This window comes from Rattus norvegicus, chromosome 14, assembly GCF_021556685.1.
Source record: "Rattus norvegicus strain SHRSP/BbbUtx chromosome 14, alternate assembly SHRSP_T2T, whole genome shotgun sequence".
In the NCBI taxonomy this organism is placed as follows: Eukaryota; Metazoa; Chordata; class Mammalia; order Rodentia; family Muridae; genus Rattus; species Rattus norvegicus.
Genome location: NC_141547.1, coordinates 61620393 through 61647809, shown reverse-complemented (window position 1 = coordinate 61647809; position 27417 = coordinate 61620393). Strand labels below are relative to the sequence as shown.

The following is a 27417-nucleotide window of genomic DNA, read 5'->3' as shown; positions in this document are numbered from 1 at the left end:
GGACTTCCTACAGGATTGGTGATTGAATTAAAATAACATAATACTTCCTCAGAGGCATGGCGACCTTCCACCTTCACTAATCCCCAGAGTCTGCTTTGTTGATTTCTATTTTGCAGCCTAAGAATTTCCACATTTAAGCTGTGTTTTCCATTACTTGGATAATATTAAATTGTTGATCCATTTTTTCCAAATAGCATTTTAAAACTTTTATAAAAAAGTAAATAATCTTTCTGTCGCCTCTTCTGTAATGCTCCTTGAACCTTAGATGTAGGAGCTTTGGTATAGATTTATCAACTGGGGAAAGGTTGTAAAAGACAGAGGACCAGGGTGTCTGCTGTGAAATTATGTCTTCTATAGAGGACAGCAAAGCTGTACCCATAAAATGACAGCAACATAGTACAGTGGCCTAAACAAGACCCGAATAAGGATACCACCAGCTGATATGCTCACATGGACAGGGAAGATCTTATGAAGGTCCCACTCCTAGACGGTTCTAGATAGTTAATGTCTGTGAGAAGGAAAGATCAGCGCCTTCCCTAGGGATGCCCCTAAGTAGTTACCCAACACCAAATGTTCAGCCCTAAAACATATGAGCAACACTAAATGAATTCAGTTGTATTTATAGACTTATTTGAATTCATACATATAACAATAAAAATTAAAGAAAAACACATAAATTAAATTCATTTACTAGATTCCCAAGACTTACCTTTTAGTTAACATAGAAATTCTGTAAGCTTAAGTATGTTGAGATGCTGAGGAAAGCTTGACTAGTGAAAAAATAAATTTTGAGAATTTAAAGTGTTTTTAAATTGTATTTTGTCTTTAAAGTTCATGCACAGTCAGCTCTGTAAACATAATGAGTAACAACTGTATATTGTAGATGCCTATAATCATTTGGACAGACACACACATGGCTGCTCTCCTCCCAGCCCCCACTGCTAAAACTAGTCTGGGAACTATAATAGGAGACAGTATGACTAAAATTGGAAAAGTTTAACCAAAGTTGAGGAATTCACTGAGAATGCATTATTTGAATTCTAAGTACTTTGAAATGCTCATACAGAATCTTTATAGGAAACTCGGTAGGTCTTCTATAGTATGTTGTTTACGTTGTCAAAGACAGGTTTTGTTTTTGTGTTCCCAGTGTCTCACATAATGTAAAACAAATGGTCAGTACTCTGTAATTATGTCACTCTCTCTGTTATGGTCATTTCATATATTATCTGAAATTTTGTTTTATTCTTAACTCATTCTAGATTTAAGCCTTTTTCGACCTGTTTATGCACCTAAGGACTTTCTTGAGGTATGTTCTGTTGTATAGATATGCAAATATGATGGTGTAATTGAAGAGTTGGGCATGATCCCAAATAACTTTTTAACCTGAGGTGCTACAACAAGAATTATCATGTTTGGCAAGAAAAGACATATAAAGAAACTAACCAGGCTTGTTGTTTATTTTTAAAGGTATTAATTAATCTCCGCAACCCAAATTATGAAAATGGTGATTCTCTTAGTTTTAGGACTCATTTGGGTTTAATCCAAGTTCCTCTGAAAGTAAAAGACATCCCTGAATTGGTAAGTATAGACCTTGAAGAATAAATTAATGTGTATTAGAAGATAACCACTAGAAAAATATTTTAGTGCAGCATGTATCTATTATAATCTGAGTCATAGATGTGTTAAACAAATTACTAATGTGACATCCTTTTTGGTGGAAATATGTACATAGAAAGAACAAGTTTTTGTGTACAAGTCAAGAAAGCTTACATTGGCCTATAAATGTTTTGCCCAGTCTAAGAAAGAACAAATATCTATGAGGATGTTTGCAGGGACTTGGGCATTTGATGTGTGGTTATAAACATGATTGGGGTGCTGAAGCGCACTGGCTGCTCTTCTAGAGGTCCTGAGTTCAATTCCCAGCAACCACATGGTGGCTCATAAACCTCAGCTCCAATACACCTCAGTTGTGGTGAGATCTGGAGCCCTCTTCTGGCCTGCAGGCACATATGCTGTTACATAATAAATAAATTTTTAAAAAATGATTGGAACAAATCATAAGATTGATAAAAGGCTGTTTAAGAAAGCACATGTTATTTAGTGTAACCAACTTCCCTGGAGCCCAGAACATGGTGAGACACTAAGAGAAACTGCCTTTGCCCTGGAACACAGTGAGGCCTTCATTTTAAAATGAAACTGTGAGATTTCCTGATGGTGGACTGAAGTCTCCATTATGCCTTCTTTTGTCACTCATTCCAAAATAATGAAGAATGTAGCATTGTCAGCACCTCTGGTGAAACTAAACAGATAGGTAGGCCATAATGAGTAACCTAAAGCAAGGAGAAGTCAGAGCAGACAGGAAGTGCGGATGACAGGTGCACTGTAACTGCCCCATCTGTCAGCTCCACATCCTCCACTCTGCTCTGCTGCACTGTGCTGGATCTGAACTATTGTCTTTTTGCCTGAAAGCTCATGTTATTTTTATGAATAAAGTCTGATTCTGGAGAGATATTTGAAAGGCTCCAGCAGGACAATGTTGTTGTTATAAAAATATAACAAATAAAATGGTATCTTTTATCCCCACTAGGTTGGCACTGCAGTGCCCCAAGATATCTGCTAAATATCTTAATCTAAGTCAACAAAGCATCTCACCCACTTTGTTCCATCCCGTATCACACTGCTGAAGGCCTCTCTCTGAGTATGGCAACAATCTCTCTACCCATCCAGTTCCCAAGACCAACTGGCAGAAATATACATCCTAATTCCACGGCGGCTCAGTGTCTCTAGCCGCTGCACACTCTCTTACACTTAAATCGCTACAAGAAAGAACACACAACACAATAACCTTTGATCCAATTGATAAGATATAATTGCCCACCTAAACATGCAAAGCCCTGTACATACCCACCCCTTAAGAACATTTATAACAACCTGTAAAGGTACAGAATGGAATCCTGACGTCAGCCTCCATGTTCTCTCTCTGCAGGAACTTGTCTGCCTTCTCCCCTCTCTTCCATTCCCTTTTCCTCCTCCTCCTTCAAACTTTTCTCCTGCCCATCCTTTCTTCTCATCCAATGACAGGCCTCATTCTATCTTGTGCCTGCCTCACCTGTGACATCATCTCACACGATGTTGTCTCCCTTCTGGTTCCTGTGTACAGCGGTGTCCTCTGGCCCAGCTCCAGCCTGCTCCTTTGGCATTTCTTTTTGTTGCCACCATTGACCATTAGTCTTGATCACAGCCTTGAGCACTGGGAGGAGACTTTTCTGACGTCATGTTTCCTTTCATGCATGCTTCTAGAAGCCATAGTTGCTTTCTGCACTTCCTGTACCAGAAAAGTACTGTGTAGACATTTTTCTCACTGTGTATGCCATCACTTTTCTACTTATGCTTATATCATGTGAATCTGACGCACAGCCATATCTGCAGTACACAGCTCTAATGTTTAGGGTCTGCTACCATTCTTAGATACTTGAATGAAATGATGATTCATTTTTACATGTGTGTTTTTAAACGTATCTAGGTACAAATAACCTTTTCACATTCACCAGAGCCAGATGTGTGCTAATTCTCCATATGTTATTTTTCAGAAAGAATGCTTTGTAGAACTTGGCTTAAACACAGGACAACTGGGTATAGATGATTCTACACAAGTGCCTCCTGGTTAGTATTTCCCATGTGACACTTAATTAGTGACAAGTTATAGCTTCCCAGTACACAGGCCAGCTCTATGCAGATCAATGGATTACAAAGTAGACACTGTGTGACCTCCAACCCAATCAAGAAACAGCATATTACAACAGCTCATGCCTCCCTCTAGTAACACCATAGGGCTGGTCCTGTTTGAAGCTCCATAGAACTGGTGCGGCCTGTTTGGAATTATTCACTGCATACACTTGAGCCACAGAGCCAGAAGCAGACACTGGATCCCTGGCGCTGGAGTCTGCAGTGGCTGTGAGCAGCCGACATGGATGCTGTGATCAGAGCTCAAGTGCACTTGAGCAGGCAGCAGCCGCTCTTAGCCCCCAGCCAGCTCTCCCGCCTGAGATGATAGGTCTTCTTTCTCAATGTATCAGAAGTATTTTTTGTATGAGAATATATTCTATTTTAACAAAATAAACAATTTGCCCATTTTTGCTTCCCAGTTAAATGTGTGAACTCACTTTTAACAACTTAGGAAAAGTTTCTCTACCCTTAGGCTGTTTGTTCTGGTTTTCAGAGCCAGATGCGGTAGTGAGTACCTAGAAGCCTAGCCTTAGACCGCCGAGGCAGCAGGGTTGTACACTGAGGGTTGTACCTCAGGCTACACTCGTGAGATTAAGACCAGCTGGAGCAGCAAGATTCTGTGCCAAATAAACACACACACAAATTCTTATAAATAAGAAATTCTTATGTTTTCTATATAGTTACCCGATTTTTAAGATAATTAAAAGTATTAGTACTGGGAAAAATACTTCTTATTCTGAATGTAGTTGATCATGTTTGTGTCTAATAATTTTATTTTCTTTTAATATTTTTAGAACTTTTTGAAAATGAGCATGTGCGTATTGGGCAGAAAGGTAAGTTTAGTCAGATTTATTAAAATCTATAAAAAATAAATGAGATAGCTAGCTAACTGTCCCGATGAAATAAGTTCAGGTGAAATTTATTCTCTGTAAACTGAAGCACTGTAGAGTTCTGATATTTAGCTGAGCAGGTAATCTAATGGAAATCTTTTTTTAGAAGCAAAATGCCCTGTGTTAGCTGTCTGAGTAAATGTAAGTTAAGCACATAGCTGGCTTGCTGAACAGGAAATGCAGACCAACATTTGTCAGCTTCATGAGAGTCGAGCACTCTGCAGCAGAATTTCATCTCATAATCAAGGAGGCAGCTTCCTCTTTGATGCACCCACACACCTCTCATTAGCGCTAATGAGGGCATGCTCCTGCATCAGGAGAGGATAGAGCTCTAAAATCCACTGACAGCTCACAATGATGAGGCTTAATAAGGGAGCAGGAGGAACAATTGCCCATCTTTTGGGCACTCTTTGTCTTGTTTCTATAATCCTTTCTTGTCTTTGGGGTGCAAACAAGGCTTTGTGTCAGATTGAACTGTCCATGACAATTACTGTCATGTACCAATGTCCCTACTGCAATTTTTCAAAGTCATGTTAATTTCAAAGGCCTCTTTTGTAGGCTCAGCCTCTTTCATTAGACATTCAGATACTGAGCATCCTTTTACATTATTATGCTGGTTTTGTCTCCTTTCTTCCTGTCATTTTCATTTAGCAGAAAATTTCCTTTTCACTGTAAAAGGAAACAAGAAAATGATGCTATTAGATAAATATTGCTTTTGTACTATGTCTCACTTTTTGTTTGCTTTTATTTTTGCTTTTTATGTCCATGTTTTAATTAAAGAAAATAAAATGAAGGCAAATTAATATTATACTGATTTTTAAAAAAATATGGGTACTTAAGGATAATTTTGTTGAAAGTTTATTAGTCTTTGTTTTGTATTTCTTTTCTATTTTTTAAAAACCTATTTGCAGAGCTAAGAAGTCTTTTGGTAGAATGGGTGCCTTAATATTCTTACATTGTTGGTGGGCAGGATCCTGTATGCACAGTGCTCCTTCTAAGTAACAGAAGCCCCATGACTTGGTAGCGTACATTTATGAGAATCATGGATTCTGAAGATGAGGCTCTGCCTGGTCACAGAGCCAGACATCAGTCTCATTAGTGGTTGTAGGTCTGTGGAGCTGTGGGCAAGCACGGTGAGGACCTGGGGAGATGAACCCGGGGCAGGCTGTACCTCTGCCACCTGGAAAGGCAGAGAGTGAAGGAAGACAAAGACAGATGGGGTTCTCAGATGCAGGCTGAGGATCTGCTTCCCAAAAGATTTATAATAAAGATTTCCAAGATGGTCCTTGCATTTGAATTTCCTAACGGATTATCTATCATTTGCATTTGACAGTTCTAGCGCAGCAGGACAGCGCTGCTGCCCAGCAGTACGTCCGACAGGGAAGCCCCACTGCACTGAGAGCGGAGCTCTGGGCGCTCATTTTGAATATCTCCAGTCAGCCTGAGGTAAGGAGCAAAGGAACTGGAGCAAACTTGAGTTGTTTGTTTGTTTGTTTTCTTTTATTGGATTTTTTTCTTTATTTACATTTCAAATGTTATCCCCTTTCTGGTTTCCGTCCAGAAACCCCCTGTCCCATCCCCATCCCCATCCCCGTGCTTCTATGAGGGTGTTCTCTCAACCACCCATTCACTCCGTCCTCCCCTCCCTACATTCCGCTACACTGGGGCATCGAGCCTTCACAGGACCAAGGGCCTCTCCTCCCCTTGATGTCCAACAAGGCCATCCTCTGCTACATATGTGACTTGGTTGGTGATTTAGTCCTTGGGAGCTCTGGGGGCAGGGGTGTGTGTGTGTGTGTGTGTGTGTGTGTGTGTGTGTGTGTGTGTGTGTGTGCGCGCGCGCGCGCGTGTGTTAAGTCTTCCGCGCTGCCAGCATCTTTTCTGTGAAGATAAAGCTTGTGACGTATTGCAGAGCAGTGTTAGAGTGTGGGATTTTGAGCAGTGTTAGAGTGTGGGATTTTGAGCAGTGTTAGAGTGTGGGATTTTGAGCAGTGTTAGAGTGTGGGATTTTGCTGATCTTTTGTGGTAACCCTTTGGAGATAATTGTTTACAAAACAGATTTGAGTAAGTTGGACAGGTTGTTTCTGTTTCTGTGATCCCAAAGGCATAGTTCTTGGCTGGATTTAAGTTCACAAGTAGCATGCTGTCTTCGCTGCTGTGGAGTGATGCAAATTATGTTCTCTTTGTAAAGCAAGTGTTACCTTTTCAAAACCAAATTTAGGATATTCCAAAAAAAATCACTTTAAAAATGACAGCTAATGATTGTTTTTTGCAGTATTTCAAGGTGATTTTTTACATTTTCATTTTGAGGAGGTAGGGATTTTTATTTTTAAATTTAAATGCCAAATCTAATATTTATAACTAGAAACTAGAATTTTCAGAAAACCATTGGAATGATTTGCAAATAACTGTTACAGGCAATTCATTGAGGGTGGGGTAGAGAAAGGAGAGAGAGGAAAATACTTTTTGCTAAATTAATTTTCTGTCAGTTAAACTACATATCCACTTATAGACCTATGGGCTTTAGGGTTTTGATGGTCTGTTTCTTCTCATTCATACATTTATACATTTAGTAAGCCTCCTCAGCTCCTTGGCTCCCATCACAGTTCCCTCAGATTGACAGTCTTGTCCGGTCTCTCCTCAGCTTCAGATGGGACTGATGATGCACATGAACATCTTTAGAACACCTTGGCTCAAGGTGTCTCAGCTCTTCCTCAAGTACAACCGTCCATCAAAGAACCCCAGCTGAAAGGCCGTGCTATTCTTTCCTTCCCACCTGACTCTCATACTGCACTCACCAGTAATTCCCTCTTGCCTCGGCTCCTCAGCATGGTTGAAAGTCGTGTAATTCTCTCTGGACATATTTTTGCCAATTCATTTCAAAATAGTGTTTTGTATCTGGATTCAAACCATCCAGTGTACTGCATAACCTCGTTCCCTACAAATCCTTTAAAACATCCTCTCTGGCATGCTCTATGCATTCTCTACCTTTTCTCTCTCTCTCTCTCTCTTTTTTTTTGTTTTTTATTTTTATTTTTTTTCCCAGAAGTGTTTCTCTGTGTAGCCCTGACTGTCCTAGAACTTTCTCTGTAAACCAGGCTGGCCTCAAACTCAGAGATCTGCTTGCCTCTGCCTCTTAAGAGCTAAAATTAATGGCAAAGACCTCACCCAGATGTTTCTGCCCTTTTGCATAAAAATCTTAGACCTTTTCTTTATGATTCTTTAACACACCTTATTTTTCTGTGATCTCTGCATATGTCTCATATACCAACCAACCAACCAACCAACCAACCAACCAACCAACCAAACAAACAAACAAACAAACAGTATTTCCCCCTATTTCAGGCTGTGGCACTCCAAGTCTGTTTTGTCCCTTTCTCTAGAAAGTCTGCCTGGCACCCATACAGACATTAGAACTTTCTCACTAGATAGTTAACCAACAACTACTTACTTAGTATTATTTTTCTGTTCTGACTGATATGGCAAGAGAGAAAAAAAAATCATACCTAATAACATTGAAGATGGCCAGGAAATATTTGTTGAATTAATGGATCCTTATTTAGTTAAAACATAATATTTTTAAAAAAATGTTGTGTGTGACAATGTGTGAATGTATATCTGTACACCACTTGCACGTGGGGCCTTCAGAGGCCAAATGAAAGCATTGGATCCCCTGGCCCAGGAGTCTACAAGCAGGTGATTGAACAGAGAACTTTAGAATTGTAGCCGGTGCTCCTAAGTGCTGGGCTGTTGCTCCAACCCGCAACTTATTTAATTTTTGAGAAGTTAAAGATAGACATATTCATGAAGAATCAATATGACTACCTTTATGGTCATCAAATTCTTTCTTAGAGAATGGTGTCCAAGTTGAGATGAACAAACACTACTATAGAAAAAAAAAAGTTCATCTATGCAGCCACCCCCAGATAGCCACTGCAGGCTGGCAGGGAGTCAGTTTGCTGCCTCTCTTGTAGGAACTGAAGTAGATTAGAGTCTGTGTTTCCCCTGCTCTCCCTGTTCCTCTTTCCACTCAAAGCTTCATCCTAAACAAAAGTTTGCTATAGTGAATTCCATTAATGATTTGCATTAACTAATAAGACGAATTGCTTTATTTAATAAATTGCTCAGTCTGCCATACTCTAGTGTATATGTCCCGACTGATATCAGCAAATGCCCTACGCACGTTGCCAAAGGGCAAGGAGCGAACTTTTTAATCTGGTAGCTGCTGTATTTGATGCTGTTGCCTGTTTTGTCCTTGGAAGAATCTTCGTCTTCATTTTAATTTACCTTTTTTTTTAAAAGTTTTTTCCTTTTCTTTTCTATTTTCATGGGAGAGTAGGACTCCTTAGAGGGGCATAAACAGTTACCCCTTTCTCTCCTACTGCTCTGAGGGTGAAGACAGCCTTAAAAATGGTTTAGTAGATGCTTTTAAATCTTGAGGAACTACAGTAGTGTGGAAAATAGCATTTACCTTTAATTTATGAGTATTTTGTTCTGAATAAATGAAGACACTATAAAGTATATGACTGTCTACACTATAATAAAACACATTGCACAGTGGTGACCCTAGGAAAGGGTAGCTCATGTCACCTGCCAAGAACCGTCTCTGAATTTGTGCCTAAATTCCTTGATTTATAAAACAGTCTTGGGGCTGGAAAGATGGTTCAGCAGTTATGCACACTGGCTGCTCTCCCAGAGGACTAAAGTTTGATTCCTAGAGCCTATGTAGTAGCTCACAAACCATTCGTAACTCCAGTCCCAGGGGGACCCAATACCTTCTCTGGTATACAACCATGAATGCAGGCAGATAACCTATATATATATGATTTCTAAAAAATTCTTTTATGTCTTAGGTTAACCCAGTTTTATGAAGATAACTTGTCTATCTAGATTTCTGCCATGTCTCTAGCTCCAATAGATAGAATATTAAATATCCAAAGCATTTTAACTAAAATATGCTAAAAGTTAAACATTTGTTTAGCTGAATAATACAGCATATAAAATAATTAAAAGAAAAATTAAAAAAAGTTTAATTGCATGATTATTTCCTGTACAGAAACTTTGGTATATACCATATCAATAAATTATTATAATTTATTGTATGTTAATTAGTACTAAAATCAATGTGAACGTGCTATTGCTATCTTTATTTGATAAAGGCTACAGAAGCCTCTTCATTTGCTTATTAGAAAAAGAATATATATATATTTTTTTTATTAACTTGAGTATTTTATTTACATTTCGAGTGTTATTCCCTTTCCCGGTTTCCGGGCAAACATCCCCCAATCCCTCCCCCTTCCCTTCTATATGGATGTTCCCCTCCCCATCCTCCCCCCATTGCCGCCCTCCCCCCAACAATCTAGTTCACTGGGGGTTCAGTCTTAGCAGGACCCAGGGCTTCCCCTTCCACTGGTGCTCTTACTAGGATATTCATTGCTGCCAATGAGGTCAGAGTCCAGGGTCAGTCCATGTATAGTCTTTAGGTAGTGGCTTAGTCCCTGGAAGCTCTGGTTGCTTGGCATTGTTGTACATATGGGGTCTCGAGCCCCTTCAAGCTCTTCCAGTTCTTTCTCTGATTCCTTCAACGGGGGTCCTATTCTCAGTTCAGTGGTTTGCTGCTGGCATTCGCCTCTGTATTTGCTGTATTCTGGCTGTGTCTCTCAGAAGAGATCTACATCCGGCTCCTGTCGGCCTGCACTTCTTTGCTTCATCCCTTTTGTCTAATTGGATGGCTGTATATGTATGGGCCACATGTGGGGCAGGCTCTGAATGGGTGTTCCTTCTGTGTCTGTTTTAATCTTTGCCTCTCTATTCCCTGCCAAGGGTATTCTTGTTCCCCTTTTAAAGAAGGAGTGAAGCATTCCCATTTTGATCATCCGTCTTGAGTTTCATTTGTTCTAGGCATCTAGGGTAATTCAAGCATTTGGGCTAATAGCCACTTATCAATGAGTGCATACCATGTGTGTTTTTCTGTGATTGGGTTACCTCACTCAGGATGATATTTTCCAGTTCCAACCATTTGCCTACGAAGAAAATATATTTTAACTGCACATTGAAAAGCATATAAACTTGTTTTGTGACATATTTTTGACATCTAGCCTGCAGTCTTGACGTTCTTATGGACAGATGGCTTTGGAACAAGCATGGCCTTGTTTTCATTCAGTCATCCAGTATTTTTATTTGTTGTTTTGTTGCTAATAATGTATTACTTGTCTGAAGTTTAACCAGTTCAATGAGTCCATGAGATCACTACATAGTTATGTTTATGGGATTGTTGACTTTTTTGAATAATTGGACCCAATAAAATTTGTCTTTATGTTTAAAGTTTTATTCAATGCAATTGAATATATATTTCTTTATGGAAATATCTGGTCCTAAAATTAGTATTTTAATGATTTCTCTTATTAAGATACTTATTAATTTTCTAGCAATGACTAGGGAAAGCATTGATTAATTGATAATAAAAACATAGATACAATTGCTAATAATTTATTGAGCATAGCAATTAAAGTAAAATTATCTGTGAGCATTTATAATTCATGAGTAATGCAGATGAAATATTTTAATGTATATTACCCATGGAAATAATTTCTGTAATTGGTTTTATTTCAGTTTTTAATGCCAGCATACATATGGACAAACATTTTTAACAAATTGAATTAAATATTAGTAGTATAAACTCACTCAGCCTTTTCAGATGTCACCAGGCTGTTTCTCTCTGCTTTCTAGAGGAGATAGAAAAGTCCCAGGGCAACATGTAGTTTAGCGTACCTCATCAGTAGTACTTCTGTCCTGCAGAGCTGTCTGCCTCTGACAGGAGTGGCCATCTTCTTTGGCTACACATATAGCATAGATGACCACTGAGTGGGGAAAGGCGGCTGTCCTGTCCAGCGTGGAGCAGCTGACTTCACATGGGCAGGGCACTGAGTACTGGGTGGTACAGCTATTGGGCCTTCAGTCACATACATCAGCAAATTAATGGGGAAAAAAGGAACAGTCAGTGCCATATGGCCTTGATAAAATCCAAAGGCCATTCCAAATCAAATGTCGCCATCCAAGTACTGATTGTGAGTATGTCCTACGGGCGATCTGAGTAAGAGCTGAACGGCGCATCTCACCCTCTTCTCACCAGGATCAGAACGAGGCTGCAGTAGCGCCCCTGCTCTGCAGCATCGTTTTTAAGGCTCCAGGCAGTGTTGACAGGGAAGTGACCTGGTTTAGGATTGGAGAAAGAGACACAGTCATGCTCTCCAGAGATGATCACGATACGTTAAATACCTAGAAAACTAAAACATTACTATAATTAAAATATTTTAGTAAGATAGTACATAAAATGTTTAAAATCAGTTGCTTTTATCCATATTATCAATAAGAACTTGAAATGCAAAAGTGGAAAACACCTGGTTTATAATAGCAGAAATATGAAAAATTGAATGTCAAGAAAGTAGGAAAGCCACAGAGCTCATATGAGGAAAATGTACCCAAAAGGCAGAAAATAAAACCTGACCCTCAGAAAATCTGCTTTCTAGAGGAGGCCCCATTTGGAGCTTATTGTATGTTTCCATTCCCCTCATATCAACCTAACAAAGCTGGTGTTATCATTTTTCTAAAGCTCACAGGAGGTTGTGGATTTGTCTTGCATGACTAAGATCTCCGTCATGTTCTCCGATGGGATGCCATAACACCATAAAACATCACCTTATCTGAACCAAGTATTTAGGACAAACTCTGTAGGTAGGTGTAGTTATCTTCAGGTTTTTACAGAGGTTAAATGCCTAAGAATAACCAAGCTATTATCAAATAAAACAGGGTGCTGGATTAATAAATAGCTCTTAAGCTATAATTTTCCTAATGGCACTGTTAATGCTGATGCTGATAATTCACTGTTACCCTCACGGAAAATAATAGGACCCTTTGATACCAGATGCAATAAAAAGTTCCAGGAGGCTTACAGACATTTGAGTGAAAATTAGCAGTTTTTCAAAGCTGTTTGTGTAAATATGTGGTGTGGAGACCTTTCCTAATGCAAGAAACCCAGAGCCAGAAAGAACATTTAGAGAGTTGTCAGCATTTACCATAAAACTCAAGCAACATGTTATTTTGAAGGAATGTTTACAGCACAGTGACAGAAGGTAGTTCTTCCCCAGAAGAGTCTGACAGGTTCTACAGAGAAAGAGCACCTAACGCACTGGCCGACAATACTGTGAAGGAGGACTCTCTGCTGTGGAAATTCACATGGCCAGGAAAAACAGGCTTTCAGATTGAAAAAGCCCAAATGGACAGGACAGCGAGCTGTCACCTCTCCTGTGACAGAGTTTATAGAGGCAAAGGTGTCGATAAAATAGCACCTTATTTGGCTAGGGGAACTTGAACTTTTGTTCTTGAAGAGTAGTCAGGCAGTTCTGCACTACCCAGTTATCCTGCACACAGAAAAGCATAGTGCAGGAGAGGACTTATTGTAGATTATGCACAGGGACAGACTGCATAGAGACAGCCTGAGTCTCCATCTGTAGGGCCATTATTTTAAAATCAGGGTATACAAAATTAGAGGCATTGAGCTGGCTGGGCCTGAGGACCAGCTCTCATAGTATGCAAAGGAGCTGCCCAAGCTGCCAAGGGGGAGCCATTGGTAGTCTTGCCAGCTAGGAGAGTGTCAAGCTGGAGCTACAGCACTCACCAGTCTGTGGCTGTGGACAGAGACGTCTTAGTTTTCTCTCTGGGCCTAAGTTCCTCAAATGTGGGGGAAGATAGTTCGTTCTCATGGACCTATTTCGGGGGTTGGGGATTTAGCTCAGTGGTAGAGCACTTGCCTAGGAAGCGCAAGGCCCTGGGTTCGGTCCCCAGCTCCGAAAAAAAGAACCAAAAAAAAAAAAAAAAAGAATCATGGACCTATTTCACATTGTTCAAGAAATCAAAAGATATACCTAGTTCATAAATATTATATTCCTTTTTGTGTTTATTGCTATTTTTTATTGGATATTTTTCATTTACATTTCAAATGTTATCCCCTTTCCCAGTTTCCTGTCCATAAACCCCCTATCCTGTCCCCCTTCCCCTTCTTCTATGAGGGTGCTCCCCCACCCATCCCCTGACCACTTTCCACCTCCCCGCACTGACATTCCTTTACACTGCAGGGCAGAGCCATTCTTATTAAAATCAGTTTGGCAAAATTGATTGAAAATCCACTAGGTACCAGTGATGGAAATAGGCATATTATTGAACATCTACTATTACTTGGCTATCATATAGTAATGAGTATGTGAATTATGAATAAAAAAGAGGCCCTATACCTCTTAATAGCTATAATTTTATCATTGTTTACTGTTTATTAAGTTTGTGGCTGACCTTATAAACATTGAATCTTTGTCTATTTTACTTTTAAATTTAGGATATCCTGTATTATGAGCAGCTGAAAACCAATGTGATACAGCACGACCTTTTGGTGGACAGTCTAATTTATAAAGTAAGTAAAAGTATCCATCGTTTTCCCATCTCATTAGTAACAGTTCAAATGGAGACTTTTCTATCCCCGGGGCTTGAACTGGGGGCAAAAGTACATATGAAACTTGAAAAATAATTTGAGTGGCTGTGTATGGTAGTGCATATCTGATGCCTGTACCCTAAAGGCAGAGGAAGGAGAGTTAGGAGTTCAAGGTCATGTGTGGCTCCACAATGAGTTTGAGACCAGCCTGGGCCTTTGGAGGCCCCGTCTCAAAAAGGGGGGAGGGCAGGGGGAAGGAGGATATACTGAACGATTGTGATACCTGTGAAGCTGAGGCTGGCTTCCCAAGCCTCGGGTCTGTAGGCAGTGTACTGTTGTGTCCCTTCCTAGGGAGTTATTCTAGTATTCCTTCCCCAGTTTTTCTGAAGATAAAAACCATTGGCCATCTCAAATTCAAGTCTTTCATATGAAGAAAATGGAAAGTAACCAAAATTAAAATAAGATATAGAATTTTAGTTTTCTTTATCTCTTAATTCCTTACATTTTAGTCAAATATTTTCTTTGTAATAAAACTATTTTGAATATTTAAAATTATGTATATATATCTTCATGTGGGAGTGTTTTTGCATATGAGCGAATGCACCCCCGAAGCTAGAGTTACAGGTAGTTGTGAGCTGTCTGAAGTGAGAAAACCTGGGTCTTCTGCAAGAACAGGACTGTACTTGACCATTGAGCCATCTCTCCAGTCACATTAATAAACTTTTTGTTTTCTTTCACTTCTAAATATGTAGCTGTAAGTATATCTCAAGTTTTATGGTAGGGATAGTAGTTGGTGCCAAGAGCCAGACTGTAGATAAAAACATTCCTCTGGATAATTATAGCTCAAGGAAGGTGTGGGAAGCAATATCAACTACCTTCCCTGAACTGAACTCTTAGATTCTTATAGTGTACCAGGTTCTCCTTACTTCCCAACGGTTAGCCTTGTGCCTGGCCCTCTGGTTCCGTGGTTTACTCTGTCACCAGTTAGACCAATGCTTGTCATTCTTCATGATCACTCTCCTAAGGAAAAAGCTTAATTCCTCTCTAACAATGATAAATGGCAATGAACAAGGTTATGTTGGGTGGGGATTAGCTTTGGTGCTCCACGTGCCTCTTTAATAAATTATTTATTATTTTCCTTCCAAGAACCAGTTTTGCCTCAGGGTATCAACTCTGCTGAGAATGCACCATCTTCACTTTCACTATGGAGCCTCTGGGTCAGATGAATGACCCTTTCTTTCCCTGTACTCTGCAGTTTCAAGTTTTCTCCAGAGCTGTTCATGACTTGTGCCATTAATTCCTTAATTGCTGTTTGATTCATCTGCTGAATTGAATATTCTAGACTCTTTCAGCTATACAGTCATGGATAGTTAGAATCTGTCATTGTGATTCTTCCCATATTTTTACTACATATATGTTCTTGTCATTGATGTGGTAGACCTATTCTTTTTTAAAAGCACATATATACATATACGTAGATGTATGTATATATGTATGTATGTGTGTGTATGTATGTATGTATGTTCTGCATGGACATGCAGATGGGGGTCAGGCAACAGATCCCATAGGGCTACAGTTACATACAGTTGTGAGCTGCTGTGTCAGTACTGGGAGTTGAACTCAGGATCTCTGAACCACTGATCCACTCTCCAGCCAATATGGTTGACTTCTTGAAGACAAACATCGTCTTCATTTTCTTTGTTTGCATACTTGATCCTGATCAATCAGTACTTGTTGAATTGGTTAAATGGTGGGTTCAAAAGTATCATCATACAAGGTACAGTGCCTCTTTTTAAGTATATACCCGAAGAGGCTTTTGTTCAGAGTTTTCTAGGTATTGTCTCGGAATCTGATGCTGTCAGAGCATTTACTATAGCTTCTGAAGCAGGTAATATTGTCCCTATTTACAGACATGGAGACTCAGCTTTCTGTTGTTACAGTGACACAGTATATGACACACTGACGTTTAAGAGGGAGTGCTTTACTTTTCTGTATATTTCAGTCTCAGTTCATGGTCATGGGACCTTACAGCTTTTCAGTTTGGCAAGTCAGTACCTCATAGCAGGAGTCAAGGTAGAGAGCAAAGTCACTTGACACATGGCAGCTGGGTACGAAGAAAAGGACAGAAAGGTGCCAGGGCCCATTGCCCCTTCAGAGTCAGCTCTCAGTAACAGGACTTCTCTAAACGGGTACCAGCATTTAAACTTCTAGCACTTCTCAAGAGCATATGAAGTAGAAGAGTGTTCAAGCCTTTAACACATAGGCTTTGGAGGTCACTTATCAAAGCAGAGAGACCTAGATTTAGAGTACTAGAGATGCAGCTAGAAGTCTCATAACTGAATTTTCACAATCAGCATGTTCAACTCACCATAAAAGCTGATCAGAGTCAAGCTAGAAAGAACGGGAATGTTTTGCTTCGTTATTTGAGCTTTTTGCAGTGCAGTGCACTGTAGCACAGAGAACTACAATTAGTTTCTGCTAGTCTTACTGTTTGAATTTTTCATCATATATGTGTTGGGCATTTAAGTGTCAGGCCTTGTGATGAAGCTAAGCATATAAAGCAATGCATAGGAGCTGAGGGAGCATGGAGTCTCACTGGGAGAGTAGGAGTTTTTTAAGTAGTCTCTGACCAGGAGCTGCACATAGAAGTGTCTAAAGAAAGGACCAGTATTCTACCCAGGGGATTTCATGAACTAGTCCTGAAGGATGAAGGCAGAAAATCACATCAGTTATTAGTCCCAGGAGCAGATGATGATTTCAGGTAACCAATGCCAAACACATAGTGGGGAGAGAGAGAGAGAGAGAGAGAGAGAGAGAGAGAGAGAGAGAGAGAGAGAGAGAGAGAGAAAGGTTTGTTGCTGGGGATTGTGATCCTGTTTGTTTTTCTTTTCCAGCTTTATGACATCTAAAAGGAAGGTTAACTGAAATAAATCACAAACAGTTATTAATGAAATCTTAAGGAATTAGAAATCAAATATAGATATTTTGTCCAAGTAAATACATAGTGGGGATAAAATCTCAGTAGACAATGTCTATAGCATTACATAAAATTTAAAATTCATTGTAATATTATATCCAAACATTATATTTATTCCTTAGAGCTATAAGCAGGTTCATTTGAGTAATTTTCAGTGCTTCGTAATTTTTAATTATAGGATGTGAAGCTGACAGCAAGCAATGATGATTACTATTTTGTATTTGAAGATTATTTATATCAGGTAAGTTTTAAAATTATTCAGTATCTTTGTTTTAGGTTTTCTACATTATAATGCTTAATACATACTCTATAGTTAAGTAAATTCTCTGAATTCCCAGATGAGCTTCTGTAGCCAGGATGAACTAGCAGGTTAAATTTCTATCATTTTTGTTGGCACAAATTCTAAAACTTGATGTCAACTTAATATAGAAGTAATTCCAAGATGTTTAGAGAATACATTTTATATGATCCTTTCTATCAGAAATATGAAAAAATAATTGTTTTAAAATCAATGGGGAGAATCATGATTATTCTGATCATGTTGACAGACAAAAACTTCAAAGCATCAATTAGAAATATTTCTAAGTACAAGGTAAGTGAGAGACGGGAATTTGGGATGTATAGAATGAAGATGTATTGTATATGTGTATAAGGTTGAATAAACATTATTTAAAAATCAGTATGTCAAGGAACTAAAAGAAATGTTTCTTAAATAATGAAGGAAGGTATAATAACTTATATCATCAAATACAAAGGTTAATAAAGAGAAATTAAAAAAATAAATTCTAGAGTTGTAAAATAAAGAACTGAAGTGAAAAGTTCATTGGATGGCTCAGCAGTGCATTTGAAAAATCAGAAAGCACTCAGTGAGTGTGGAACACAGATCAATATAGAAGTGAACACAGCTTGCTTTCTTATCCAAAACTTGAAGGTTTTCTTCATTTTAGTATTTTAGTATTTTAATAGTGCTAGCTGGCCAGGGTTTCCTGGCATCAAAGAATCCTAGATTTCCTTCTCATGTTATAATTCCTGTATATAACGGGTCTTCTCCTGAACTGATTCCTAAGGAAACAGAGAGTAGTTAAACAAGTAGAGGAATAATTTGAATAAAAAACCTAAAACATCCAAATTTATCTGCTAATTAATGTTTTTGATTCTTTCTATGCTGTTTTTTTTAAATGAAAAGCATTTGTTTATTTGAAAATACCAGTATCTCCAAATCTACTATATCATCTTTGACTTGGCAAATCATTAATAATCAAATGAAATATTAAGCTGTTCACTATGCAGTAGTAAATATCATTTTCACCTAATTCCATAAAATAAATTTATTTATTTATTTATACTCCAGATTTAATCCCCTCCCGGTCCACCCTTCGACTGTTCCACATCCCATACTTCCCCCCATCTCCTGCCATCTCCACAAGGATGTCCCCACCCCACCCACCCAGACCTCTAACCTCCCTGGGGCCTCCAGTGTCTTGAGGGTTAGGGCATCTTCTCTGACTGGACCCAGACCCCGGAGTCCTCTGCTGTATATGTGTTGGGAGCCTCATCTCAGCTGATGTATGCTGCCTGGTTGGTGGCCCAGTGTCTGAAAGATCTCAGGGGTCCAGGTTAATTGAGACTGCTGATCCTCCTACAGGGTTGCTCTTCTCCTCAGCTTCTTGCAGTTTTTCCCTAATTTAACACAATCAGTAGCTTCTGTCCATGGATTGGGTGTAAATATCTGCATCTGACTCTTTCAGCTGTTTGTTGGGTCTTTCGGAGGCCAGTCATGGTAGGTCCCTTTTTGTGAATGCTCCATAGCTTCAGTAATGATGTCAGGTCTTGGGGCCTCCCCTTGAGCTGGAATCCACTTTGGGCCTGTCTTGGGACCTTCTTTTCCTCAGGCTCTTCTCCATCCCTGCAGTTCTTTCAGACAGGAAGAATTATGGGTCAGAGTTTTGACTGTGGGATAGCAACCCCATCTCTCATTTGATGGCCTGTCTTTCTGCTGGAGGTGGGCTCAATAAGTTCCCTCTCCCCACTGTAGGGCATCTCATCTAGAGTCCTGAGGGTCTCTCACTTCCCATGGTACATTCTAGAGGGTCCTCGCAACCTCCTTCTACCCAAGGTTGCCTGTTTCCATTCTTTCTGCTGGCCCTCAGGGTTTCATTTTTTCCCCCCTAACCAATACCAGATCATGTTCCCCAATCATGAACACAAAACGGTTAACAGAGGCAGGGAGATGGCACTCTGAAGCAAATGCTTGGCTTGTAAACTCAGGGATTAGAGTTCATATCTCCAGAACCCATGTAAATTCTTGGTGGACATATGGTTAGACAGTAATTCCAATGTTCATAAGGCACGGGCCAGGGATCTCTGGAGCAAAATGGCTAACTAGACTAGCTTGTATTCTATCTCTGGGTTCAAGTGAGAGACCCTGCCTCAGTGAATAAGGAAGACTCTGAAATCACCATTGGATCTCTTTACACATATGTACATGTACATACATGCAACCAAATATACATGTACACACATATATGCCCCCACATGCATGAACACCAACCATACCACATTAAAAACTTATGAATATATAAATTAACACATGTGAAAAAGACAACAACAACGACATGATTTATAGTCTTTGACTATTGTGTTTCAGAGCTTAGTTCCAGAAAGTGTAAATTTGACAAGTTTATCATGTTTTGTGAATGAAGAGAGACTATCAGGTTTAAAGTCTTGTGGTGGGGCTACCATGAGCTTGCGAGGTGACAAATGCACCTCACTTGCTGAATAGAGTCAGTAAGCAAGGGTAACTAACACTTTCTCCAGTTAATACCAGATATAACCCATCAAGCATATTCACCCCTACACCTAAGTCACTTACATGTAAGAAACTTGAAAGCGGACAAGTCAGACAGCAGAATCATTTTCAAACAGAGGATGTGTTTTCTAAGGAAATTAGAATGATCTTCAGGAAATCCTTACAATCACCACACTGAGTAAACTTCAGTTCCTTTGATGGGCCTGCAGTGTAGGAGAGGAGGCAGGGCATGACTGTATAGTGCTTTTGGAGATGCTGGTAGAGTGCTTATGAAAAGCATTCTCCATCCAAGTACTAGCCAGGCCCGACCCTGCTTAGCTTCTGAGAACAGATGAGATCGGGCATGTTCAGGGTGGTATGGCCATAGACTTGGACTCAGCTAATAAAAACAAAAGATTACATGAAATTCATAGGCAAATGGATAGAACCAGAAAATATACTGAGTGAGGTAACCCAATCGCAAAAGAAAACACAGGGTATACACTCACTGATAAGTGGATATTAGCCCAAAAGCTTGGAATACCTAAGAAACAATTCACAGATCATATGAAGCTCAAGAAGAAGGAAGACTAAAATGTGGATCTTTCAATCCTTCTTAGAAGGGGGAGCAAAATACTCATGGGAAGAAATACAGGAACAAAGAGTGGAGCAGGGACTGAAGGAAAGACCCTCTGAAGACTGCCCCACCTGGGGATCCATCCCATATACAACAAACCCAGTCACTATTGCAGATGCCAAGAAGCTTGCTGACAGGAGGCTGATATGGATGTCTCCTGAGAGGCTCTGCCAGAGTCTTACTGATACAGATGAGGATGCTTGCAGCTAACCATCAGACTGAGCATGGGGATCCCAATGTCAGAGTTGGAGAAAAGACTTAAGGAGCTGAAGGGGTTTGCAACCTCATAGGAAGAACAACAGTATCAACTAACCCACTCCCCTCCTCCCCTCCCTCCGAGTTCCCAGGGACTAAACCACCAATCAGTGAGTACACATGGAGGGCCCATGGCTCCAACCCCATATGTAGCAGAGGATGGCATTGTCTAGCATCAATAGGAGGAAAAGCCCATGGTCCTGTGAAGGCTCAGTTCCCCAATGTAGGGTAATGCCAGGGTATTGAGGTGGGAATGGATGGGTGGGACGGGAAGCATCCTCATAGAAGCATGGGGAGAGGGGAGGAGTGTAGGAGAGGGGGGAAAGGGGATAACATTTGAAGTGTAAATATATAAAATGTTGCTGTAAAATTAAATCAAAGGCTGTCTTTTACCCCACACTAGGTCTGGCACCATAGTGCCCCAAGATACCTGGTAATTATCTTCATCTCAGTCACCCGTATCACACTGCCGATGGCTACTCTTTTAGCCTGACAATAATCTCTCTACCCATCTAGTTCCCAAGGCTGGCTGCCACCATGCCAGACATATACATTCCAATTTTGTGGCAGGCTAGTGTGTCTAGCCACCACACAGTCTCTTAAACTTAAATTGCCACATGAAAGAACATACAACACATTAACATCTGATCCAATTGATAATATGTAATTTGTTCATCTAGACAAAGCCCTGTACACATCCATACCTTAAGAATGTTCATAACAACCTTTAAATTTTCAGAGAGGAATCTTAACATCCACCTTATGTTCTTTCTACTGCTTCTCCTGCTCCAGTCTCCTCTCTAGAACTTTTCTATCCCCCATCCTTCCTTCTCATCCAATGACAGGCCTTGTTCTATCTTGTACCTGCCTTGACTTGTGTAATGACATCATCCTACAATAAAATATCCAAGAAATATAAAATTAAAAAAAGCATTCTCTTTAGACATGGAGTACCTTAAACATGGCCTTTAGTCTCTCCTTCCCTTCTTAATATTTTAGTTCAATTTTTTTAAGATTTATTTTATGTATATGAGTACACACCAGAAGAGGGTATCAAATCCCATTGCAGATGCTTGTAAGCCACCATGTGGTTGCTGGGAATTGATCTTAGGACCTCTGGAGGAACAGTCAGTGCTCTTTACTATTGAGCCATCTCTCCAGCCCTAGTTTAATATTTTTTCTAGTCACATCACATGACTACTATAGCTGCTGTTAGTGGTTTACAAATAATATTAAATAAATAAGATTATTAAATAATTACTACCAAGTACATGTGTTGCATAGCCTATATAATGGATTTATGATAGCTTTTGCATAACTAAAATGCTATCCCACTGAATATCAACTCCCTCTGAGCCCTCCTCCTGGCAAAATCTACTCTAATCTCTGTTAGTGTGTGTTTGCCTGTGAGAAATCACACCAGTACAGTCCTGCCGTCTTTGCCTTTCTGTGACAGGCTTATCCCAATTAGTAGTATCTACCATGTTCTTCTGACCTGTCTCCTGTGGCAGGACGTCCTCCTTTCTAAAGACTAAATATTAATCTGTTGTGCATTATACACTATTTTCTTTATTTTTCTAAACAAGCTTCACTGTGGAATTTTATCCTCATTGCATAAACAAAAGATAATTACAACATATAGTTTTCTCTTTTGAGGAATTACTCAATTAAATTTTTTATATAGCCAGTTAATAAAAAGTATTTTTCATGATGATATTTTAAAGTTATTGTGCAATTACTTTGATTATTTAAAACTTTATAAACAATCTACTTGCCAATGATGTGATTTTATACATAAAAGACCCCCAAAACTCCACCAGGAATCTTGTACAGCTGACAAACACAGTCAACAAAGAAACAAGATACAAAATTAACATTCAAAAATCAGTAGCCTATCTACACAAATGACAAAAAGAAATGAGAGAAACAGCACCTTTTACAGTAACCTAAGGTAACAACAGCAATAAAACTGTGGAATAACTCCAAGCAAGCACATAAAAGACTTTTATGATAAAAAAAACTTTAAGGCACCAAAGAAAGAAATTGAAGGAAAGTCCAGCAGATGGAAAAATATCCCATGCTTATGAATTGGTAGGATTAATTTGTGAAAATAATACTAAAAACAATCCACAGATTCAATCCAATCCCCATCAAAATTCCAACACAGCTCAAAGAGATTGAACAAACTTGTCTCCAGCTTCATGTGTAAACACACACACACACACACACACACACACACACACACACACACACACACACACGCACGCACACACACCTAAAATCAAAACCAAAAGCAAGAGAGAACAAACAAAATCCTGACTAATAAAAGAATCTCTCGAGGCATCACCATCACATATTTAGAGTTGCATTACAGAGCTATACTAATAAAAACAGCATGATACTGGCATAAAAACAGACACATTGATCAATGGAAAGGAATTGAAGACACAGACATTAAGTCTATACACCCATGGACATGTGATTTTTGATAAAGAAGCCAAAAATTTCATATTGGAGAAAAATGTAACATCTTTTTTTTCTTGGATATTTTATGTACTTACATTTCAAATGTTATCCCCCTCTCTCTCCCTCTCCCCCTGCTTCTATGCTCCCACAACTACCCCCCCCCAACTCCCACCTCAATACCCTGGCATTCCCCTACACTGGGGAAATGAGCCTTCCCAGGACCAAGGGCTCCTCCTCCTATTGATGCCAGACAATGCCACCCTCTGCTACATATGCAGCTGGATCCGTAAGTCCTTCCATGTGTACTCTTTGGTTGATGCTTTAGTCTCCTGGAACTCTGGGGTGTCTGGTTGGTTGATATCGTTGTTCCTTCTATGGGGTTGCAAACTCCTTTAGTCCTTTCTCTAACTCCTTCATTGGGATCCTTGTGCTCAGTCCAATGGTTAGCTGCAAGCATCCTCATCTGTAAGGCTCTGGTAGAGCTCTCAGGAGACATTCATAACAGTAAGCACTTACTGAACATTCCTGTCAGTAAGCACTTCCTGGCATCAGCAATAGACACTGGGTTTGGTGGCTGCATGTGGGATGGATTTCCAGGTGGGGCAGTCTCTGGATGACCTTTTCTTCAGTCCCTGCTCCACTGTTTGTTCCTGTATTTCCTCCCATGAGTACTTTGTTCCCCCTTCTAAGAAGGACTGAAGGACCCACATTTTGGTTTTCCTTTTTCTTGAGCTTCATGTGGTCTGTGAGTTGTTTCTTGAGTATTCCAAGCTTTGGGGCTAATATCCACTTGTCATTGAGTGCATACCATGTGTGTTCTTTTGTGACTGGGTTACCTCACTCAGGATGGTATTTTCTAGTTCCGTCCATTTACCTAAGAATTTCATAAAGTCATTGTTGTTGATAGCTGAGTAATATTCCACTGTGTAGATGTACCACATTTTCTGTATCTATTCCTCTGTTTAGGGATATCTGGGTTCTTTCCAGCTTCTGGCTATTCTAAGTAAGGCTGCTATGAAGATAGTGGAGCATGTGTCATTGTTATATGTTGGAGCATCTTTTGGGTGTATGTCCAGGAATGGTATAACTGGGTCCTCAGGTACTATGTCCAATTTTCTGAGGAACCTCCAGACTGATGTCCAGAGTGGTTGTACCAGTCTGCAATCCCACCAACAATGGAGGAGTGTTCCTCTTTCTCCACATCCTCTCCAGCATTTGCTGTCACCTGAGTTTTTGATCTTAGCCATTCTGACTGGTGTGAGGTAGAATCTTAGGGTTGTTTTGATTTGCTTTTCCCTGATGACTAAGGATGTTGAACATTTCTTTAGATGCTTCTTGGCCATTTGATATTCCTCAGTTGAGAATTCTTTGTTTAGCTCTGTACCCCATTTTTAATAGGATTATTTGGTTCTGTAAAGTCTAACTTCTTGAGTTCTTTGTATATATTAGATATTAGCCCTCTATCAGATGTAGAATTGGTAAAGATCTTTTCCTAATCTGTTGGTTGCCATTTTGTCCTAATGACAGTGTCCTTTTCCTTACAGAAGCTTACAATTTTATGAGGTCCTGTTTGTTGATTCTTGATCTTAGCATTTAACATATGGTGTTCATCAGATTGGATGGCTGCATGTAGGAGAAAAAAAATAGATCCATACTTATCATCCTGCACAAAATTTAACTCCATATTGATCAATGACCTTAGCATAATACCAGATACCCTCAATCTGTTCAAAGAGAAAGGGGAGTGTAGACTTGATCTCACGGAAAGGACGTCCCAACCAGGACACCAGTAGCACAGTACTATATCCAACAGTTAATAAGTGGGACCTCATGAAGCTGAGAAGCTTTGGTATGGCAAAGGGCTCCATCATTTGGGCAAAGCAGCAGCCTACAGAATGGGAAAAGATCTTTAGTAATTGTATGTCTGATAGATGGTATCTAAAATATATGAAGAACTAAAAAACCTGAACATTAAAAATACAAATAACCCAATTAAAAATGGGGAGAGTTCTCAAAAGACTTAACATAAATGGCTGAGAATACTTAAAAAAATCAATATCCTTATCCATGAGGGAAATACAAACTAAAACAATTTTGAGACTTCATTTTATCCTAGTCAGAATACCCCAGACCAATAAAACAAATGACAGCATGTGCTGGCAAGGATGTGGGGAAAGGTATCACTTAGTCACTGCTGGTGGGATTCGTTGCAAATGGGAACGACCACTAGTGGAAATCAGTATGCTGATGCTTCAGAAAACTAAGCTTGCTCTACCTCACGATCCAGACCCACCATCTTAGGCAAATATCCAAAAGACTCCTCATCCTACTACACAGAGAACATGTGTCCATCCTTATTACCACTTTATTCATAATAACGAGAAATTGGGAACAGCCTAAATATCCACCAACTGATGATGCTGAAAAAAGTGTAGTACATTAACCCAACAGTATAGTGTTTGGCTGTTTAAAAAATGAAATTAGCAGGTAAGTAGATATATCTAAAAAAATTATCTGAAGTGAGTAACCCAGATCCCCAAAGATAAATATTATTGTTTCTCTCACATGTAGATGTTAGCTTTTCCGCCTGTGATATTTGTGTTACAATCCAGATAACTACAGAGGTTAGGTACTTAGTAATAGGGAAGAGAAGATCTCCTAAAGAATGGGAAATGGAGTATAATGTTATTGAGAGGATCTCTCAAAGAATAGAAAATGGACTATAGTGTCATAAAGTGTAAAGTAGAATCAAAGATTAGATAGGAAAGGAGATGGGAGAACGGTAAAGGAAGACACATAGGGAAGGGCAACTAACACTAAGAGCCATTTGAAAAACCTTATGAATGCCTACATTATAGAAGCTTCCTAAAATATATACATATATGAAATGTAGTCACCAAATAATAGAGGAGAGAATGCACTAACTCAAGTGGAACCTTCAGTACCAGGAATGGGTTACGTCTTGAGTTGTTGGCCAAAACAACATCCCTATATAAACTCATTTATCTATCTATCTATCTATCTATCTATCTATCTATCTATCTATCTATCTATCTATCTATCTACCTATCTCTACCTATCTATATAAAATACATTGAAACCAACATTGTACTATTTAAAATTGCATTCATTTTCTTTAGGGAAAATTTTATAGATTTTTACTCATACATATGCATTTGTATGTCAATGAAAACAGTAAGATAAGAAAAACATTTCTTTGATTCCATTCCTGTTGGCACTTGTCTAGCAACACACCTACTCTAAGGAAAACTGTTAATGATAATAGAGAAAATTTGGCTATTCTGGTATAGCAAGGGCTTGTATTCCTTCCAGTTAGAGTGAGTTTATTAAATTTTGTGACTGGACTACAGATTTAGATGGTGTGTGGCATGGTGATGCCAAGTACAGAAGGGGGACTCCAGTGATCTTTAAGGCAGCCTGGCCATTTTCCATCTGGGGCAGGCCTGCCCTTGAGCATCTCTTACTTACCTTTGCATCTGAGGATGCAGTACAAATTCTGCAGAGATATTTTTAATAAGGAATCAACTTAATATTTTAATTTTAGTTTTTTTTTTACATTTTTTTTATTAACTTGAGTATTTCTTATGTACATTTCGAGTGTTATTCCCTTTCCCGGTATCCGGGCAAACATCGCCCTCCCCCCTCCCCTTCCTTATGGGTGTTCCCTCCCAACCTTCCCCCCATTGCCGCCCTCCCCCCACCAGTCTAGTTCACTGGGAGTTCAGTCTTAGCAGGACCCAGGGCTTCCCCTTCCACTGGTGCTCTTACTAGGATATTCATTGCTACCTATGAGGTCAGAGTCCAGGGTCAGTCCATGTATAGTCTTTAGGTAGTGGCTTAGTCCCTGGAAGCTCTGGTTGCTTGGCATTGTTGTACATATGGGGTCTCGAGCCCCTTCAAGCTCTTCCAGTTCTTTCTCTGATTCCTTCAACGGGGGACCTATTCTCAGTTCAGTGGTTTGCTGCTGGCATTCGCCTCTGTATTTGCTGTATTCTGGCTGTGTCTCTCAGGAGCGATCTACATCCTGCTCCTGTCGGTCTGCACTTCTTTGCTTCATCCATCTTGTCTAATTGGGTGGCTGTATATGTATGGGCCACATGTGGGGCAGGCTCTGAATGGGTGTTCCTTCTGTGTCTGTTTTAATCTTTGCCTCTCTATTCCCTGCCAAGGGTATTC

General features: G+C 39.6%; 1 protein-coding gene across 4 annotated transcripts in view; it reads left to right on the top strand.

Moving 5' to 3' along the window:
- The window catches only part of Tbc1d19 (TBC1 domain family, member 19), a 115951-nt gene that overhangs the window by 26150 nt on the left and 62384 nt on the right, over positions 1–27417 (top strand). For all 4 annotated transcript variants that reach the window (XR_015636536.1, NM_001106008.2, XM_087582522.1 and 1 more), the window contains exons 7-13: positions 1260–1306; positions 1468–1578; positions 3591–3663; positions 4521–4559; positions 5950–6062; positions 14005–14079; positions 17253–17315. Coding sequence is in view for 3 of the 4 variants with exons in the window: in NM_001106008.2 (NP_001099478.1) it covers positions 1260–1306; positions 1468–1578; positions 3591–3663; positions 4521–4559; positions 5950–6062; positions 14005–14079; positions 17253–17315 (521 nt within the window). In the remaining variant the exon portion in view is untranslated. The remainder of the gene's footprint in view (positions 1–1259; positions 1307–1467; positions 1579–3590; positions 3664–4520; positions 4560–5949; positions 6063–14004; positions 14080–17252; positions 17316–27417) is intronic.